The sequence below is a fragment of the Erpetoichthys calabaricus genome, chromosome 15 (genome assembly GCF_900747795.2).
Source record: "Erpetoichthys calabaricus chromosome 15, fErpCal1.3, whole genome shotgun sequence".
NCBI lineage: Eukaryota > Metazoa > Chordata > Cladistia > Polypteriformes > Polypteridae > Erpetoichthys > Erpetoichthys calabaricus.
Window position 1 is genome coordinate 21339627 of NC_041408.2, and position 17587 is coordinate 21357213.

The 17587-nt window shown below is 38.6% G+C and overlaps 1 protein-coding gene across 3 annotated transcripts in view; it reads left to right on the forward strand.

The window, feature by feature from the left end:
- Nucleotides 1-16326, forward strand: part of rcor3 (REST corepressor 3) — a 33790-nt gene extending 17464 nt beyond the window's left edge. For 2 of the 3 annotated variants that reach the window (XM_028820159.2, XM_051919688.1), the window contains 4 exons: nt 10960-11037; nt 11505-11562; nt 13410-13654; nt 14239-16326. In XM_028820159.2, coding sequence (XP_028675992.1) covers nt 10960-11037; nt 11505-11562; nt 13410-13654; nt 14239-14586 — 729 coding nt within the window. In that variant the 3' untranslated portion in view covers nt 14587-16326. The remainder of the gene's footprint in view (nt 1-10959; nt 11038-11504; nt 11563-13409; nt 13655-14238) is intronic. The other variant, XM_028820160.2, reaches the window with a different exon arrangement.
- Nucleotides 16327-17587: the final 1261 nt, after the last annotated feature.

The following is a 17587-nucleotide window of genomic DNA, read 5'->3' on the forward strand; positions in this document are numbered from 1 at the left end:
CATGAGTATTCAGGAGTCTGACTGCTTGGGGGAAGAAACTGTTACACATTCTGGTGTTGAGGGCCCGAATGCTTCGTTACCTTTTTCTCAATGGCAGGAGTGTAAACAGTGAATGCGAAGGGTGTGTTTGATCATTCACAATGCTGATGGCTTTGCGGATGCAGCATGTGGTGTAAATGTCCATGATGGAGGGAAGAGAGACACCGATGATCTTCTCAGCTGTCTTCACTATCTGTTGTACGGCTTTGGGATCCCTGACCGTGCAATTTCCAAACCACTCAGGATGCTCTCTATGGTTCCTCTGTAGAATGTTGTTAGAATAGCTGGTGGAAAATGGGCTTTCCTCAGCCTACCCAGGAAGTAGAGCCACTGCTGGGCTTTCTTGGCTAAAGAGCTGGTGCTGTGGGAGCAGATGAGGTTCTCTGCCAGGTGGACACCCAGGAACTTGGTGCTATTGACGACCTCCACAGTTGAGCCGTCAATGTTCAGTGGCAGATGGTCACTCTTAGTCTTCCTAAAGTCAACAATCATCTCCTTTGTTTTGTCTACATTCAGAGACAGGGTATTGGCTTTACACCAGACCGTTAACCACTGCACCTCCTCTCTGTATGCTGACTCATTGTTGTTGCTGATGAGACCCACCACAGTCGTGTCATTGGCGAATTTTATGATGTGATTAGATCTGTGTGTTGCTGCACAGTCATGAGTCAGCAGTGTGAACAGTAATGGACTGAGCACACAGCCATGAGGGGATACAGTGCTCAGTGTGGTGGTTCTGGGGATGTTGTTCCCAATCCTGACTGACTGAGGTCTCTCAGTCAGGAAGTCCAGAATTCAGTTACAGAGGGAGGTGTTCAGTCCCAGCAGGCTCAGCTTTTCCGTCAGCTGCTGAGGAATGATCGTGGTGAATGCTGAGCTGAAGTCGATAAACAGCTTTCGAACGTATGTGTCTTTATTGTCCAGATGAGCAAGAGCCAGATGGAGAGTGGTGGATATTGCATCATCTGTTGAACGGTTCCGGCAGTAAGCAAACTGCAGGGGGTCCAGTGAGGGGGGCAGCAGGGTTTTGATGTGCCTCATGACAAGCTTCTGGAAGCACTTCATAGTCATTGAGGTTGGACAATTGTGACGTTTTTGGCACAGGAACTATGGTGGTGGTTTTGAAGCAGGTTGGGATGATGGTGTTGCTCAGGGAGATGTTGAAGATGTCAGTAAAAACTTCTGCCAGCTGGTCTGCACATTCCCTTAGTACTCTGCCAGGAATATTGTCTGGTGCTGCAGCCTTCCATGGGTTGACTCTTCGTAGAGTATTTCTCACATCGGCCACAGTCACATTTAATGCCTGGTTGCTAGGAGGAGAGGTGGTCTTCCTCATCACCACATTGTTCTGTGCTTCAAACTGTGCATAGAAGTTATTCAGCACATCTGGAAGGGAGGCGTCACTGTCACGGGTGGGTGGTGTTGTCCTGTAATTAGTGATAGCCTGGATGCCTTTTCACATGCTCCGTCCATCTTTGTCATGTTGGAAGAGTCCATGGATTCTCTGGGCGTGTGCATGCTTTGCTGCTCTGATGGTGTGGGATAGTTTGGCCCTCGCTGTTCTCAGGGCGATTTTATCACCTTCCCTAAAGGCTGAGTCCCGGGTCCTCAGTAGCACATGCACTTCCTCTGTAATCCATGGTTTCTGGTTGGGGCGTGCGGTGATGTACTTGGAGACAGTAACGTCATCAATGCACTTATAGATGTAGCTGGTCACTGATGACGTGTACTCCTCCAAGTTGATACAGTCAGTGTTGGTTGCAGCCTCTCTAAACATGTCCCAGTCAGTGCACTCAAAATAGTCTTGAAGAGCAGAGATGGCTTCTGCTGGCCAGGTTCTCACCTGCTTCAGAACCGGTTTGGTGCGTCTGATAAGTGGTCTGTATGCTGGAATTAACGTGACAGAGATGTGATCTGAGTTTCCGACGTGGGGGCGGGGCTGCGCCCGATACGCGGCAGGGATGTTTGTATAAATAAGATCCAGTGTGTTTGTCCTTCTCATTGCAAAGTCCACAAACTGATGGAATTTAGGGAGCACTGACTTGAGATTCGTGTGATTGAAATCTTCAGCGACAATAACCAGTCCAGTGTGTGTTCTGTATGTCTGTGATGGCACTGTACAGTTCCCAGAGTGCTTCCTTAGCATTATTGCTGTGGGGTATGTAAACTTCGATTATGTGGATGGTGGTGAATTCCCGAGGCAAATAAAAAGGTCTACATTTAACAATCATAAACTCCACTAGCGGTGAGCAGTAGCTAGAAACAAGCACAGAGTTACTGCACCATTCCGTGTTGATATAAACACACAGTCCACCACCGCGAGTCTTACCGCACAGAGTAGCAATTATGTTGGCTCGAAACGCGGCTAGCCCATCTAGCTGAATGGCGGCGTCCGGAACTCTGTCGCTGAGCCACGTCTCCGTGAAAACAAAGACACAACAGTCTCACTCACACGGGGTAGTTCACTGGAGTCGAATACAGCCCAATTTATTGTCCAGGGAGCAGAAATTAGAAAGTAATATGGATGGGAGCGCCGGCCGGCTAGGGTTAGCTTTTAGCCTAGCACAGACTCCCGCTCGCTTCCCGCATCTCCGCTTCCTCGTGTACCGCTTCAGTGTGCTACTCCCTCAGCCATTGGCATCAGGAGACGCTGGGGGCTGAAGTTCCGGTTCTTGGAGCAGACAGATGTCGCACAGATTGTTCCGCAGATCATTCTTTATGTTTTTATATGAATATCAGTAGCAGAGAAGTGTCTCACGCTGATATACATGGACACTAGTTGTTCTGATGTCCATGTACTACTGAAGAGCGGAAAAAAAAAACAAATTAACAAATACTACATAAAAACACTTTCGGTCCAGAGAGGCTGTTGCAAGCTGCTACCGCGCCACCTAAATCCAGTTCGTTTGTCTGTCCAGGATTTTAAATCGCCTGTAGCTCGCAGATCGTTTGACCTAGTGACCTGAAATTTGGTACACATATACTACGTGACGTCTACTATCCACATTTTGGGTGATGATTGACCTCCAAGGTTATTCCTCTTTTTATTTTATTTTATTGTATAATCAACTCTTGGCAGCGACCAGCAGGGCGGCGTATGCGGCCGTGCGCCATTCTCATCCCTACCACCTTTGCCGTCACTTCCCCTACCTCTTCATATCTTAAATCATTCTTGAGGCAGATTGAAGACTTGAGTGCCAGCTTAAGTGAAAAATTAAAGAAAACGTACTAAGTAATTTCAACACAAACACTGAATTAATCAGTTTTAACGCAAAAAGATGCCAACGAAAGAAGGTTCTCTAGGGTGGAGAAAAGAAGAGCTGCTCAGGAAGCAGCAAGCGCATCAACCTCTGAGCAAACGAATGCTAAACGTACTGAGAAAGAAGATGAAAACTAGGAATGCTCAAGTCAAGTGTATTCACTGCATGTTATCGTGCAGTGCGCCGTTACTGGTAAAACATAATTTGTGTTAGCTAATATTTAGGAATATCAATGTAGATTTTAAATCACTTAAAAGAAATATTTTTGAAAATGAGAATTTGACTGTGTTAGTCTTTCAGCCAGATCACTTTAAAAAGACCCATTATATTTTAAAGGATAATAAAAAGCAGTAATTAGTAAAGAGTCAGATTCTGATATCAGTTTTAGAAACAAACACTCGATGGACATTCAGTGGGTGTCCCTTTGATGTTCAATTCAGGTATAAATAACAATTACAGCCAGACTGTGACACTGACCTGGGCTGCAAGCCGCTGCAAAGGGAATACATCCAGACAGAGTGGCCTCATTTAGAGATGCACATACCTGTACATTAATTCTTGCCATGATTCAAGTAAACATAATATACAGATGTTGTAGAATATAATAAATTGAGACATACATGTACTTTACTGTTTTATTGGTTATAAACTGTAGACCACACATGTTATCTGTTCACTTGTATTAAAGTGAAATTCTGTTGGATTATTGTTCATTGACCATATAAAATACTAAAACCCCTTGAAATACATGCTGTTTTAAACCGATAAAACATGTACACAAAACATTTATCTATAATATTTCATAAAAGTATAACGCTTGTCATAATTGTGAGCCACAATACTAATAAAAGAAAATGCCCGTAAGGTGTTTATCAAGAAGATACATGACTAACATTTTTAATTAGTTTACAAGTAAAACAGAAATATTTCCTAAGAAGCCTATTGTTTACAAAGCAGTGAGGGAAAATTCGTATTTATCTGTTCTTCTTCTAATTCAAAAATGTGATCTGCTGTATTAAACACAAGCTTGATTACCATCCATACTCAGAAAAGGAAAGTCCATTTTAATTAAAAGACAAAATTAAATAGTCTGAACTCATTAAAGCAACTTCTTTTTTCACTTTTCTGCTGAAAATGCACATTTCTGTCAGCAGAGACCCTTTTGCTGGCTTTGAAGTAAAGCTTAGAAAAGTAGATGCTGAAAAGTGAACTTTTTGAGATCAACTAATTTACCTATAAGCAAGTGACAATGAACTATTTTACATTAGCAGCCAATCGGTCAGAGCATCACTAGTCGTCTCAACATACCCATTCATATCACATCCCAGCACAATCACATCTGCCAAGGTACCCGACATCTGCTCCCATCAGTCTGTCCTAAACTCACCTCTCTCTTTGTTGCTTCTGCAAACCAGTGGGGCATATGTCAGGACTATGTTTGTCAGTCATTTTCTAACAATCATTTTAACAATTAGAGCATGCTTATTCTTCCTGTTCAATTCCATCACTTTGTCTACCCTTTTTCTAGATACTGCTTCCTTCACATCTTTTACTCACTGCCCTTTCTTCATTTCTCTTGCCACCAAACATACTTCCCTATACTGCATCAGGGCTACGATTGTCATAAACCGGGTTTCTCAACTTTCTGCTTGATGTGGGCAGCTAGGGCACCCACAAGGCATGATGAATGCCTGTACCTTGTCCATGCTTTGTAACTCTCATCTTTGTATCTTATCATCAAGGGATTAGTGTAGCAAGTTTTTAATGGCAGATGCCTGTTGGTTGCCTTTTACAATGTACAGGAGAGACATTGATCTTATTTTAAGCCCAGATCATAGGAGTAAAAGTAAATGGCATTAGTGTGTTTTATTGCCAAGTTTTGGTAGCAGTAGTAGATGCATCTTGCTTTCTCAAAGTTGCTCAAAATAGAATTCCTCATGAAGTATTATGAAGTCAAAGAATACCTTTTACTTCCAAATTAATGAAACAGTTTGTGAATAATGCCCATTAAGAAGTTAACTGCAACTAGCTTTCATAAACAGACTAAAAGAATTACAGAAATAATTAATGGGATGCCAAAACAAAGATAAGCATGTTGTTTGTGATGAATAGCTTGGGACTGTTCTTTATGTACACAGTAGTATAACTGGCACAAATCTCCTCCTGTCATAGCCCTTTTCATCTTCTCAAAAGGTTACTGCAAAGTTTACTGAGCTTGTTAATGGGAGAATAAAAGGAGATCTATAAAGAACATGAAATGAGAAAAACTGGGTCATGATCAGTTTACAAGTAAAATTGTCTCACTACCCTTGGCAAAAGAACCCTCACGGAGAAAAGCAGGGAATTAAAAAACCACACACACACTAAGTTCTAACCCACTAAAAAAGACCCACCATAACTACACAAAAAGTAAGACTTTGAATAACATAACAAATGATAATGCAGGGGAAGTGGAAAGATATGAACAACAGTAAAGATAAATGTTGAACAGATATAGCAGTATAAAAGGCCGTGTGTTAGAAGAACTCTCCACTGAAAGTAAAATTCTTGTGAGACTGTGTTCTAATGTTGGGTTATTTAAACCAAGTAGCGAAAAGTACAGTTACTTAATGTAACTGAAAAAATGAAACAAATTTTTCAACTATGGGGGAATATGTGTGTGGGGGGATAAATAAATAAACATGTAAATAAACGTATTTTAAAATATGATAATAAAGAAATAAACAATATGTGACGCTGCTGCCTCGCAGTTGAGAGATCTGGGGACCTGGGTTCGATTCCCGGGTCCTCCCTGCGTGGAGTTTGCATGTTCTCCCCGTGTCTGCGTGGGTTTCCTTCGGGCGCTCCGGTTTCCTCCCACATTCCAAAGACATGCAGGTTAGGTGGACTGGCGATTCTAAATTGGCCCTAGTGTGTGCTTGGTGTGTGGGTGTGTTTGTCCTGCGGTGGGTTGGCACCCTGCCCAGGATTGGTTCCTGCCTTGTGCCCTGTGTTGGCTGGGATTGGCTCCAGCAGACCCCCGTGACCCTGTGTTCGGATTCAGCGGGTTGGAAAATGGATGGATGGACAATATGTGAACAAAGATAATTAAATATATTATGGATTATGCCTTTTCTTGGTTATTTCTTTATGTATTTTATTATTTCTTCATAAATTTATTTCAGTGACCCCACACTCAACATGAAATGAAAACTGTCATTATCACTCTCTTTAACTCTTTTAGGGCTAATTTTTTTTTGTTTCTTTTCTCCCAGGGCTGAATATTTTTCCAAAAACTAACTTTTTTTAAAAAAAAAACACAAAGCAATTGAAATCAACAAAATTTTTTTACTTTTTGACAAATATTACTGTCTTGCATGTTGTATGAGCCTGCATACTCTATGATTTCACATACATATCACATACATTTTACACAGCAAAGTCCTGCAAAGCCTGATCTCGCTCAAAGCAGCCAATTTCAGTCATTGCCACATTGCACTGCTTACAATATGTGTTGCTTTGGTGCCTACTTTTCAATTGTCTGTTGCTGCACTTTCTCACATATATTGTTAGTGTGTACTGTAGAGTGACAAGTCACCCGTTTGCCATCGTGCCCTGCCACTGCCACCAAATTTTCTGAATAAAACTTTGCAGCATCACGTACCTATCATCACGCTGCATAACCTGTCCAAAGCCACCAGAGGACAAAGCACATTTGGACCAATGCTCTCTGAAGTTATATCACCAGTTCTGTCCCATCTCTATTTGTAATGCCACAGCGTGCTTCAGCTCGTCTTTTGTTGTGGGTTTCAACTTTGAAAAATGAGAATGCAATGCAAGCGCAGCCCGCGATTCAAAAAATTTCTCTGCCTACCTGTTTGTCTCGTCTGACAGTAGCTGAAAAGCAGCATCAGGAGAGAGCAGCCTGAAGTAGTTCAGCAGCTGGTGATCTGTCGTGTCCAACAGCAAGCCATGCCATCTTGTGAATTCCGGTAGCCCACGGATCAATGTCTGTGTATTCCTCCCACGCAAACCTTGCCGTAGATGCATCGGCTGCGTGAATGCGTTCAGCTGGCAGCGGATCAGTTGGCGCGGCATCGGCTGGTGTCCGATCAGCTGATGTCGGCTTCTCACTCTCTTGTTCGATTTCCTGATCACTGTCAATAAAATCCGATTCTGAAAAATCAGAGTCCGACTCCGCGATAATGCACAAAACATTGTCTGCCGAGTGTTTTCTTTTCTGCACTCGCTTCGCACCCTTGTGACATGTCGATGCCATCTTGCCATTGTTTACATTTCGCAACTCACGCACATGCAAGGATTAGTTGCCGAGTCAACGAGTCTAGCATTCCTCCAAGCACAGAGGGAATGCCTGCAACGTGACAGAGAGTTTTGTCACCATTAACAGCTGATTGTCGCCCTCTATCCCTGGATGTCGACTTTTGTCGACATTCGCCCTCAACCCCTCCTGTCGACAAAAGTCGACATCCGCCCTAAAAGAGTTAAAGAGGCTTTTTGTAGTTCTTACCAACTATAGTTTTACCCCACTGCCAACTATGGAAACTCTATAGCTAAGATGCCAGTGAGTGATGAGGCACTTTTTTTTGTTTTCATTTCTGCTGAATCTGGGAGCTGTCTTGAGAGAGTGATTACAGTATTTATTGTTTCTCATGGCATGCTGAGTAGTGCTAATTGAAGTCACTGAAGTAGATTTTTCAAACTTTTACAACTTTTATTAAAAGCAAAAACTTAAGTTGCTTGATGTCTACAGGCTGTGCTGTGTTAAGTACCACAGAGCCTGAAATCATCTAGCATATCCACAAAATAATAGAAAATGCATGAAACCCACCTGAAATGAAGGATGGAAAACAAAAAGCACCCATATTCTATGATAATATATGTACAGACATTTTATGAAATAAAATACAGTATAATGTGGTCTGCTTATGGCCTGTACATCTTTACAATTTCAATATAATTATATAAGTGAATAATTTTAAGTATACAAATAGAATAAGAGTAATGAATTCACTGTCCGTGTACTTAAGGAGGGCACTGTATTATGAGCCGTACTTCTAAAATTGTTATTGAAGCTAATTCTGTTTACTATCGGGAATGGACAGCTGTAGTCCTAAAGTGTTGCAGTACTTACAAATTTGTATACATTGCATCTGGAAAGTATTCACAGTGCATCATTTTTTCCACATTTTGTTATGTTACAGCCTTATTCCAAAATGGATTAAATTCATTTTTTTCCTCAGAATTTTACACACAACACCCCATAATGACAATGTGAAAAAAGTTTACTTGAGATTTTTGCAAATTTATTAAAAATAAAAAAATTGAGAAAGCACATGTACACAAGTATTCACAGCCTTTGCCATGAAGCTCAAAATTGAGCTCAGGTGCATCCTGTTTCCCCTGATCATCCTTGAGATGTTTCTGCAGCTTAATTGGAGTCCACCTGTGGTAAATTCAGTTGATTGGACATGATTTGGAAAGGCACACACCTGTCTATATAAGGTCCCACAGTTGACAGTTCATGTCAGAGCACAAACCAAGCATGAAGTCAAAGGAATTGTCTGTAGACCTCTGAGACAGGATTGTCTCGAGGCACAAATCTGGGGAAGGGTACAGAAACATTTCTGCTGCTTTGAAGGTCCCAATGAGCACAGTGGCCTCCATCATCCGTAAGTGGAAGAAGTTCGAAACCACCAGGACTCTTCCTAGAGCTGGCCGGCAATCAAAACTGAGCGATCGGGGGAGAAGGGCATTAGTCAGGGAGGTGACCAAGAACCCGATGGTCACTCTGTCAGAGCTCCAGAGGTCCTCTGTGGAGAGAGGAGAACATTCCAGAAGGACAACCATCTCTACAGCAAGCCACCAATCAGGCCTGTATGGTACAGTGGCCAGACGGAAGCCACTCCTTAGTAAAAGGCACATGGCAGCCCGCCTGGAGTTTGCCAAAAGGCACCTGAAGGACTCTCAGACCATGAGAAAGAAAATTCTCTGGTCTGATGAGACAAAGATTGAACTCTTTGGTGTGAATGCCAGGCATCACGTTTGGAGGAAACCAGGCACCGCTCATCACCAGGCCAATACCATCCATACAGTGAAGCATGGTGGTGGCAGCATCATGGTGTTGGGATTTTTTCAGCGGCAGGGACTGGGAGACTAGTCAGGATAAAGGGAAAGATGACTGCAGCAATGTACAGAGACATCCTGGATAAAAACCTGATCCAGAGCGCTCTTGACCTCAGAATGGGGCGACGGTTCATCTTTCAGCAGGACAATGGCCCTAAGCACACAGCCAAGATATCAAAGGAGTGGCTTCAGGACAACTCTGTGAATGTCCTTGAGTGGCCCAGCCAGAGCCCAGACTTGAATCCGATTGAACATCTCTGGAGAGATCTTAAAATGGCTGTGCACCGACACTTCCCATCCAACCTGATGGAGCTTGAGAGGTGCTGCAAAGAGGAATGGGCGAAACTGGCCAAGGATAGGTGTGCCAAACTTGTGGCATCATATTCAAAAAGACTTGAGGCTGTAATTGCTGCCAAAAGTGCATCGACAAAGTATTGAGCAAAGGCTGTGAATACTTGTGTACATGTGATTTCTCAGTTTTTTTATTTTTTAATAAATTTGCAAAAACCTCAAGTAATCTTTTTTCATGTTGTCATTATGGGGTGTTGTGTGTAGAATTCTGAGGAAAAAAATGAATTTAATCCATTTTGGAATAAGGCTGTAACAAAACAAAATGTGGAAAAAGTGATGCACTGTGAATACTTTCTGGATGTACTGTAGATAGATAGATAGATAGATAGATAGATAGATAGATAGATAGATAGATAGATAGATCTTTATGGTCATTGTCACTTTTACAAAGGAACAACGAAATTGAAGGTGCTGTCAACTCAGTGTGAGGCATAAGAGTTAAAATAAAAAACAAAAAAAGGAATTGTAATAAAAGTACATTACAAATATATACAAATTGCACTGGTTAAATGTACAAATTGCACTGGTTGACTTAAGGTCTATATTACACATTTAGAGAATGATATGGAGCAGTTTTATTTGAGTTCAGGGCCATGATTGCTTTTGGATAAAAACACCACCCATCTTTGTAAACCATTAACAAGTACTTGTCTTCCATTTAATCTGTAGTCTTAATTTTCCTTCTTTTTCTTGTACACTTTAAATGCATTTAATAAAATCCCATGACACATGTTTTGCTTTTCTAATAAAACCACAGAATATGAATTCCATTGTGTAATCCTAGGTCATAGAATTATATCTAGCTTCTTTGACTAGGTTGTTTTTTGCACTTTATTTGATTTGAAGACAGTAAAGAACTGTGATGACCGAGCACTGTGTATGTATAGCAGTGCAGAAACATGTAAATTTTTATTCACACTTCTGCCTGTAAACATTTACGGCATTTTAGGAAAAGTGCATACTGAAGACAGGTTCTTTTATAGCAATAGCAAATCCAATTTCAGTGCAAAATTAAACAAAAAATAAGTCTTGCTTAAAAAATCAGAAGGAATCGGTCTGTGGTTAGCAAATTGGTTGAAATGAAAGCTAAAATTAAAATGTAGTGACTACACAACTCCAGAGATAGGTTGCATACCTCATCTTTACAAAACACTCTTTTTCATAATATTTCTTTATCTTCCCAAAGGTCCAAAATGCTAAGCAAGTAAACAGTGGTCTGAAACAGAAGATGGAAGCAGGTATAGATGACTACAGACTGCCTGAGGTAAATAATATTTAAAAATTTAGTTAAGATGCGATTACAACATTTACATTACAAAGCCAAATGCTTAATTTTAAAAAAATTACTTTAAACAGGTTATTAGATATAAACATATTTCCTCAAATCTTAGATTTCTAGATAAAGAAAGATGCACTGAGAAATTAACTGCTGTGGTAGGATTTTAATATATATTTTGTCCCTTCCCACAACAGAAGAATTAAAAAAATGCTCAAGTCGCACAGAGAAAGATAACAAATCTATTGCATTTTCAGCTGTAACCAGTATGTTTCCCCCAGAGTATGGAGCGCCCTCTTCATCGTGTCTGTTATTTCTTCTAGTGAAATCTGGAATAGATTGCACAGTCCTTATTGAGGTAGTCTTTGAGATACCAAAGTACTGCAGCCATGACTTGGTGAAAATAATGGATTTTACAATGAATGTTAACCTTTGCCAATGTTTTCTATTTGTAGTGTAACCAGAAAATAAATGCCCGATGGACTACTGATGAACAGCTTCTTGCAGTTCAAGGCAAGTCACGATGTTGTCCTTAGCTTAGGGAAAATTCTAGTTGATTTTGATATACAGTAGTAAACAAGGATCATGTCAATGTGAGGTCATACGTAGAGTTTTCCTGCAACCTTTTCTAGGACCGCTATTTTTCTAATATATATTAATGACACAGAAAGAGGTGATGTGTGATTATTATCATATGTCCCCCCCAAATTGGAGGGATAGCAAATACCAAGGAAGCAGAAACAATTATTTGTAATGATGGTTACATCCTGCAAAACTTGATAAAGGTACCTAAGTACAAAATTATTGATACAGGTAAAAGGACTGCTATATAAATGTAATGAATTATTATTATTATTATTAAATATAATGTAAATACAAGAAATATGATTCTGACTTGCAGGAAGCAAACTCTAAAAAGTATTTAGAAATATTTTGTCCTCTATGCAATATACAGGAGATTGTTAAACTACAAATATTAAGTTATGTTGTAAAATACAAATTAAAGGTTGTCATGTACTGTTCCACTCACAGACTCACTAGAATGGTGATGGTAGCTTAGCAAAGAACAGCAACTAAGTACACCTCCGAACTAAAGGGTTGGAAGTCTGAGAGACTGAACGTTTTAAGTTTTGAAGAGTAAGGCTTACCTAGGAACATAATCCAGGCTTTCAAAATTCTGCAGGCATTGAAAAAGATGATCCAGTAGAACTTTTGAAATAAACACTGTTGCATATGGGAGTTGCATTCAAAAGTGAAACTAAAACTGCTTCTTTGCATAAATGACTATGGCATCTGGAACAAACAGCTGAGCCATGCAGTTGAAGCAGAGACTTTGATGGCTTTTAAAGAATATCTGGATTTTACTGAAGGCTACCCAGACAAATCTGAATGCCTGAATGGTCTTCTCTGGTAAAATTTCTTCTGTTCTTATTATTTATTTATTTTTTTGCTTTTACATTTTTACCTGTAAGAAAGTGGCTTGAGAGAAGAAGGTAAAGATACAAATTAGCCTCATATGAAGACTTTTCAGTAGCAGGTACATATATGGTAGCATCCTTCCAGAACCTAAATTTGAAACCCCTGTTCAAGAATAAATAAGCATAGGAAGGTTAACCTGCAATACATATTGTGCAAGTGACACGAAAGAAAAGATCTGAAGAGTTTGCACTAAGTAGAAGTTGACAAATGCAATTCACCATGTTCCTTGATTTTGACTGTATTGCAGGGTATATTGATTGGCTATCCCTAAATTAGCATCATTTTAAGTGTCAGTATTTTATGATTCAGCATAATTGTATTTTTAAAGTTTATTCTGCCCAGTGGCTGACTTAAGTTTGTTCAAATTTTAAATACATAGTATATTATTAAACCACACAAATCTTAGACTGAAGCTATGTACATCTTTCTGTACAGCTAGGCTTGTATTTTCAATCCAACTGCTGGCATTTTAGTAGGCATCATTGGGTGAATGATTTCCAGTTATATCAATATTTAAGTTTTATTTTACTTTTGCCATATATACTGTACATAAAACAAACATTGACAGAACCAAAGAAGAGTTTGAACTATGAATTCATATTAAGTGTATGAATCTCATCAGTGTTTTATAGTTTAGCAGTACATTTGATTATAGTGACAGTTCAGATTTTCAGCGCAGTGTCATTGGCACTGTTTCATAGTTCTGTATTAATTTATTTTTTTAATCATGTTTTCTAAATATTGCATTTGTTTATTTAATGTGGTTGTCTGCTATTGTCCTTTTTTGTGGGACAGATTAAAGTGTGACTTTAGCTTTAGATACCTTAGCTACTTACTGTGAGTAATTTCAAATGAAGTCCATTTGTTGCTTCATTGTCTAGGTGTCCGAAAATATGGGAAAGACTTCCAGGCTATTGCTGATGTTATCGGTAATAAGACCGTAGGTCAGGTAAAAAACTTCTTTGTGAACTATCGTCGCCGATTTAACTTGGAGGAGGTGCTGCAGGAGTGGGAGGCAGAACAGGGAACTCAGGCCCCCAACGGTGAAACTGCTACCTCAGGGGAGGATGGGAAGAATGCTTCCAACACCCCATCAGGGAAAAGTACCGACGAAGAGGAAGAGGAGGTGGTGGAATTTTCTCTACTTGCCTTTCACTAACCTAGGCCATAAGAATAACACGGTGCAGTAAATAGATGAGTTGAATAGTAATGACAGCTACTCCTTTGCTGTCTGAAACATTTCACTGTAACATGACTTGATTTTGGGCTGCACATGATACAATTGTAATGTAGCTTCTTATATTATTTGCTGTAGTCATTAATAAGAATGTCTTTTTGAAGAGAGCAATAGAAAAAAAAAATCTGTTGTGCAAGATTCCAAACTAATGCAGGACTATACTGATAAATTAATGTTGTCAACATTTGGTGTGCTTTATTTTCAGCAGCGATTTGAAATTTTAGTGGCTAGACAGATCTTAATAAATATGGGTGATTTTAGACATAAAAATTAAACATCATTTGCAGGGAAAGATGTAGCTTTAATTGTTTTTGCTATATTTTATTTCTGCTATTAACTTAATGCATCATTACATTAAAATATTTTATATCAGTAATTTGGCTCATATTAATATGTAAAGTGTGCCATTAAAAATCACGCCCATAATTTTTATAAATTGTTAATGTTTTTATTTTTCTTCTTTTAATGCCCAGGCTCCTGTAAGCACAGCTTCTGGACCATCACCACCAGCTCAGACGTCTTCTGCTGCTCAAACATCTCTAACTCCTTCATCTTTAATAAACCAGCCCCCCCCACTTCTACGGCCTTCCCTTCCGGCAGCACCAGCTCTCCATCGGCAGCCTCCTCCACTTCAACAACAGGCACGGTTCTTGCAGCCAAGACCCACTCTAAACCAACCACCTCCACCATTGATACGTCCTGCCAATTCAATGCCCCCACGTCTGAATCCAAGGCCAGTTATTCCAATAGTTGGCGGTGGACAGCAGCCTCCCACGTTGATCGGAATTCAGGCTGATGCACAGTCTTCCTCCCTGCACTAAATAAGCTGCAATTTAAACTCTAAAGAAAATGGAAAAAAGAACTTTTGCACATTGTGAGAAAGCTAACTTATCAGTTTGCATTATGTTTGGTGCATATTTTAACAGTTAAAGAAAGTGATTTTTTATTATTTTTGAGGGCCCATGTTTGGTGGAATAGAATATTTTTCTTTCTGTACAAAGCAAAATATGTCAAAACTGCATATAAAAACTGTATATACAAGACAAATAACAGACATGACGGAAACATGTTTGAAGTGAAACAGTTTTCAATCTGGCCAATACATATTGATGACATCTTATTTTAAATGAAAGGATAAGTATCTGTTACATGTGTATTTACAGATTTAGCCAAAGTTACCTGCTTAACTACCAAAAGCATTTCTTTTTTAATTTTTCAGAGTTTGTTTTTTGTTGCACCACTCAGAAACCTGTTATACGGAGACACTAAAAATTGTTTCATTGACTACTATGAAGTATTGGAACAGTCTTGTTCATCTGGAGTGCATTACTTTTGTATGGAAAGGAATTACCATTTATTTTTTTTTCTGTGGGCATTTGGTAGTTCCAAGCATATGTGCTAAATTTCTTTTAAAATGGCTCAGTTAATTATTGTATTAAAAGTGTTATTTTTCTTTGTTACAGAACTAATCATTATCAGTCATGTGTATATAAGCATTTATTTATTTTTCTATTTGGTGCTATTAACTTGAGTATTTTTGCAGATGTGCAGAATATTTATTGCTGTAAAAGTGCACTTAAGTCCACAGACGTGATGAAAACATATGGAAAGAACTTAAGTTGCTATTGTTAAAGAGAAGTAACAATAATGAAGTATTGTTTGATTAGCTCTCCAAATGTTGACATAGTAAACAAATTATAAAGTAGATTGATACTGTGGATTATAAAATGTTAAGTCAAAATCATTTTGAAATTAGATTAAAAGGGAGCAAAACATGTATTAAAAAATAACCGTTATTTTTAAAAGGTGTGTGAAAGTGGGGTTCCTTAACATTCCCCATCTTACAGTAGTGTATGTTTCCATGTGTTATTTTTTAGAAACCAAGCTAAATGGAAGCTGCAAGTGCATTAATACTGTATGTAGAATCAGGTCTTGTCTGTGTCTCACTGTCAATGTTCAAAGTTTCTCTGCATTGGATAGATTGGCACGTATTTTCATTACTGGTAGTTTAAGATAAAGATTCATTACTGGTAGTTGATAAAGGTGCATTGGACTAGGGGTTTGCATTTAAAACTATGTGTTTTATTAATTTATTATCATTATTTTTGTAATGCTACAGCTAGAGGGTTTTCTAGAAGGTATATAACAAAGTAGTAAAAGTAAAGCTAAAAGAACAAATGCTTCAGAGAGCACCTGTCACTGCTGTTTATCGTAGTTCTGGGGTCAAGAGTCTTTTGTTTTGAGACATTTCCCATGTTAGTTTTACCTGCTGTGATCTGTATTAAAAGAATATGAAATGGCAGTGACTGCTTTAGTGGTATGATTAGATTTTAATAAAAAAGCATGAAACCTGCTGATTATTTCAGTATGTGATCTGTTGAAAACGTGTAATAACTGCTTGCTTTTATCGGGCAGTAGAGAGAATTTTGTGTTCCCTGTGGCCTTAAAGTGTGTTTACATCATTTGGTTATGGTATCTGTGAACCTAAGCAATCTGTTGTAGTCCTTTTTAAAATACTATGTAGCAGTTCTCACTTGAAATGCCAGTAATTAAACATGTCTGTAAACAGGACGTTTCAATTGTAACTTGTCAGGTTGAATCTGAAGATTTTACAATTTCTTTTTCAGTTCTTTTTTTTAATGGGTTTATAGGGATTATAAAAAAAAATATGATTTCTGGCAAAAACTAATCTTAGACACATTCCCAGTCAAATTGGAATAACAATTATCAGACTTGTTTTTTAAATCACCCAGTACTGTGTAGATGATTTTTCTCCCTGACAGATATGGTTTCCAAGTAAGTATTTTATATAGACTCAAATTTTAAATGTAAATTTGTTTTTTTTTTATTTTTAATGTTCCATTTAAACTTTATTGAATCACTAAAATGTAGTTTGGTTTCAGCTTATTAACATTATAATTTACATATTTTCTCTTTCCATCTTCTACATCTTTACGTAAATTGTAAAGAAAAAACTTAACACCATTACTGAGCTTGAGTGAGTTTATTGTACTGTGATCATCTATGTCAACTTCAGTGAATACCTTGATTAATATTCAGATGGATTGGTTTTCTGTGAAACAGTTGTGTGGTTACCTCAACCTTTAAGGAAAGAGAACTCTGGAGCACTTTGGTAAATTAGACTCTTTACCACTTTATAACTCAGTTTCTTTCTGTAACTATGTAGAATATAATGTACATTTTGGAAACATTACCATATTTACTTTCAATATTAATATTTTTGTATATAACTATAAAATGGGGAAAAAACTCTATTGTGTACTATGACAGATGTGACAAATTTAAGTACCCAACATGTAAATGTTAGTTTTCTGCATGTACACTGGCTGTAATTACTTTTCGTTAATAACTAGATGACTACATGGCCTGTTTTAAGAAACAATTAAAATTCACTAGTGTTTGTGCAGAGGCATTTAAGTTGTTTGGTTTGTACTTGTTTCTTAATTGGGATCATTAGGGATTTTTGCTACAGTAAGTTTTATGTTTTCAACACGTTGTTATTTTTTTTCAGCTGCACGCTAAGCTAAAATGGTTGAAAGCATCATGCTTCTCTAAACATAAGATGTTGGCAATGAAGATCTGCATGCACACATCCTATACTGGTACTACAACAGAACAATTTATGGGGTTATTGACTTTTTTTTTTCTTTTCCATTATATTTTTCTGCTTCTGGAATGCTTGTTTTAGAATATCAAATGCCTCTACTAGTTGGAACATGCACTCATTCTATCTAGTACTACGTAGAACATCCCTTTTGCCAACAGAAGTGCCTGAATTCTTTGAGCCATATAATAATAATA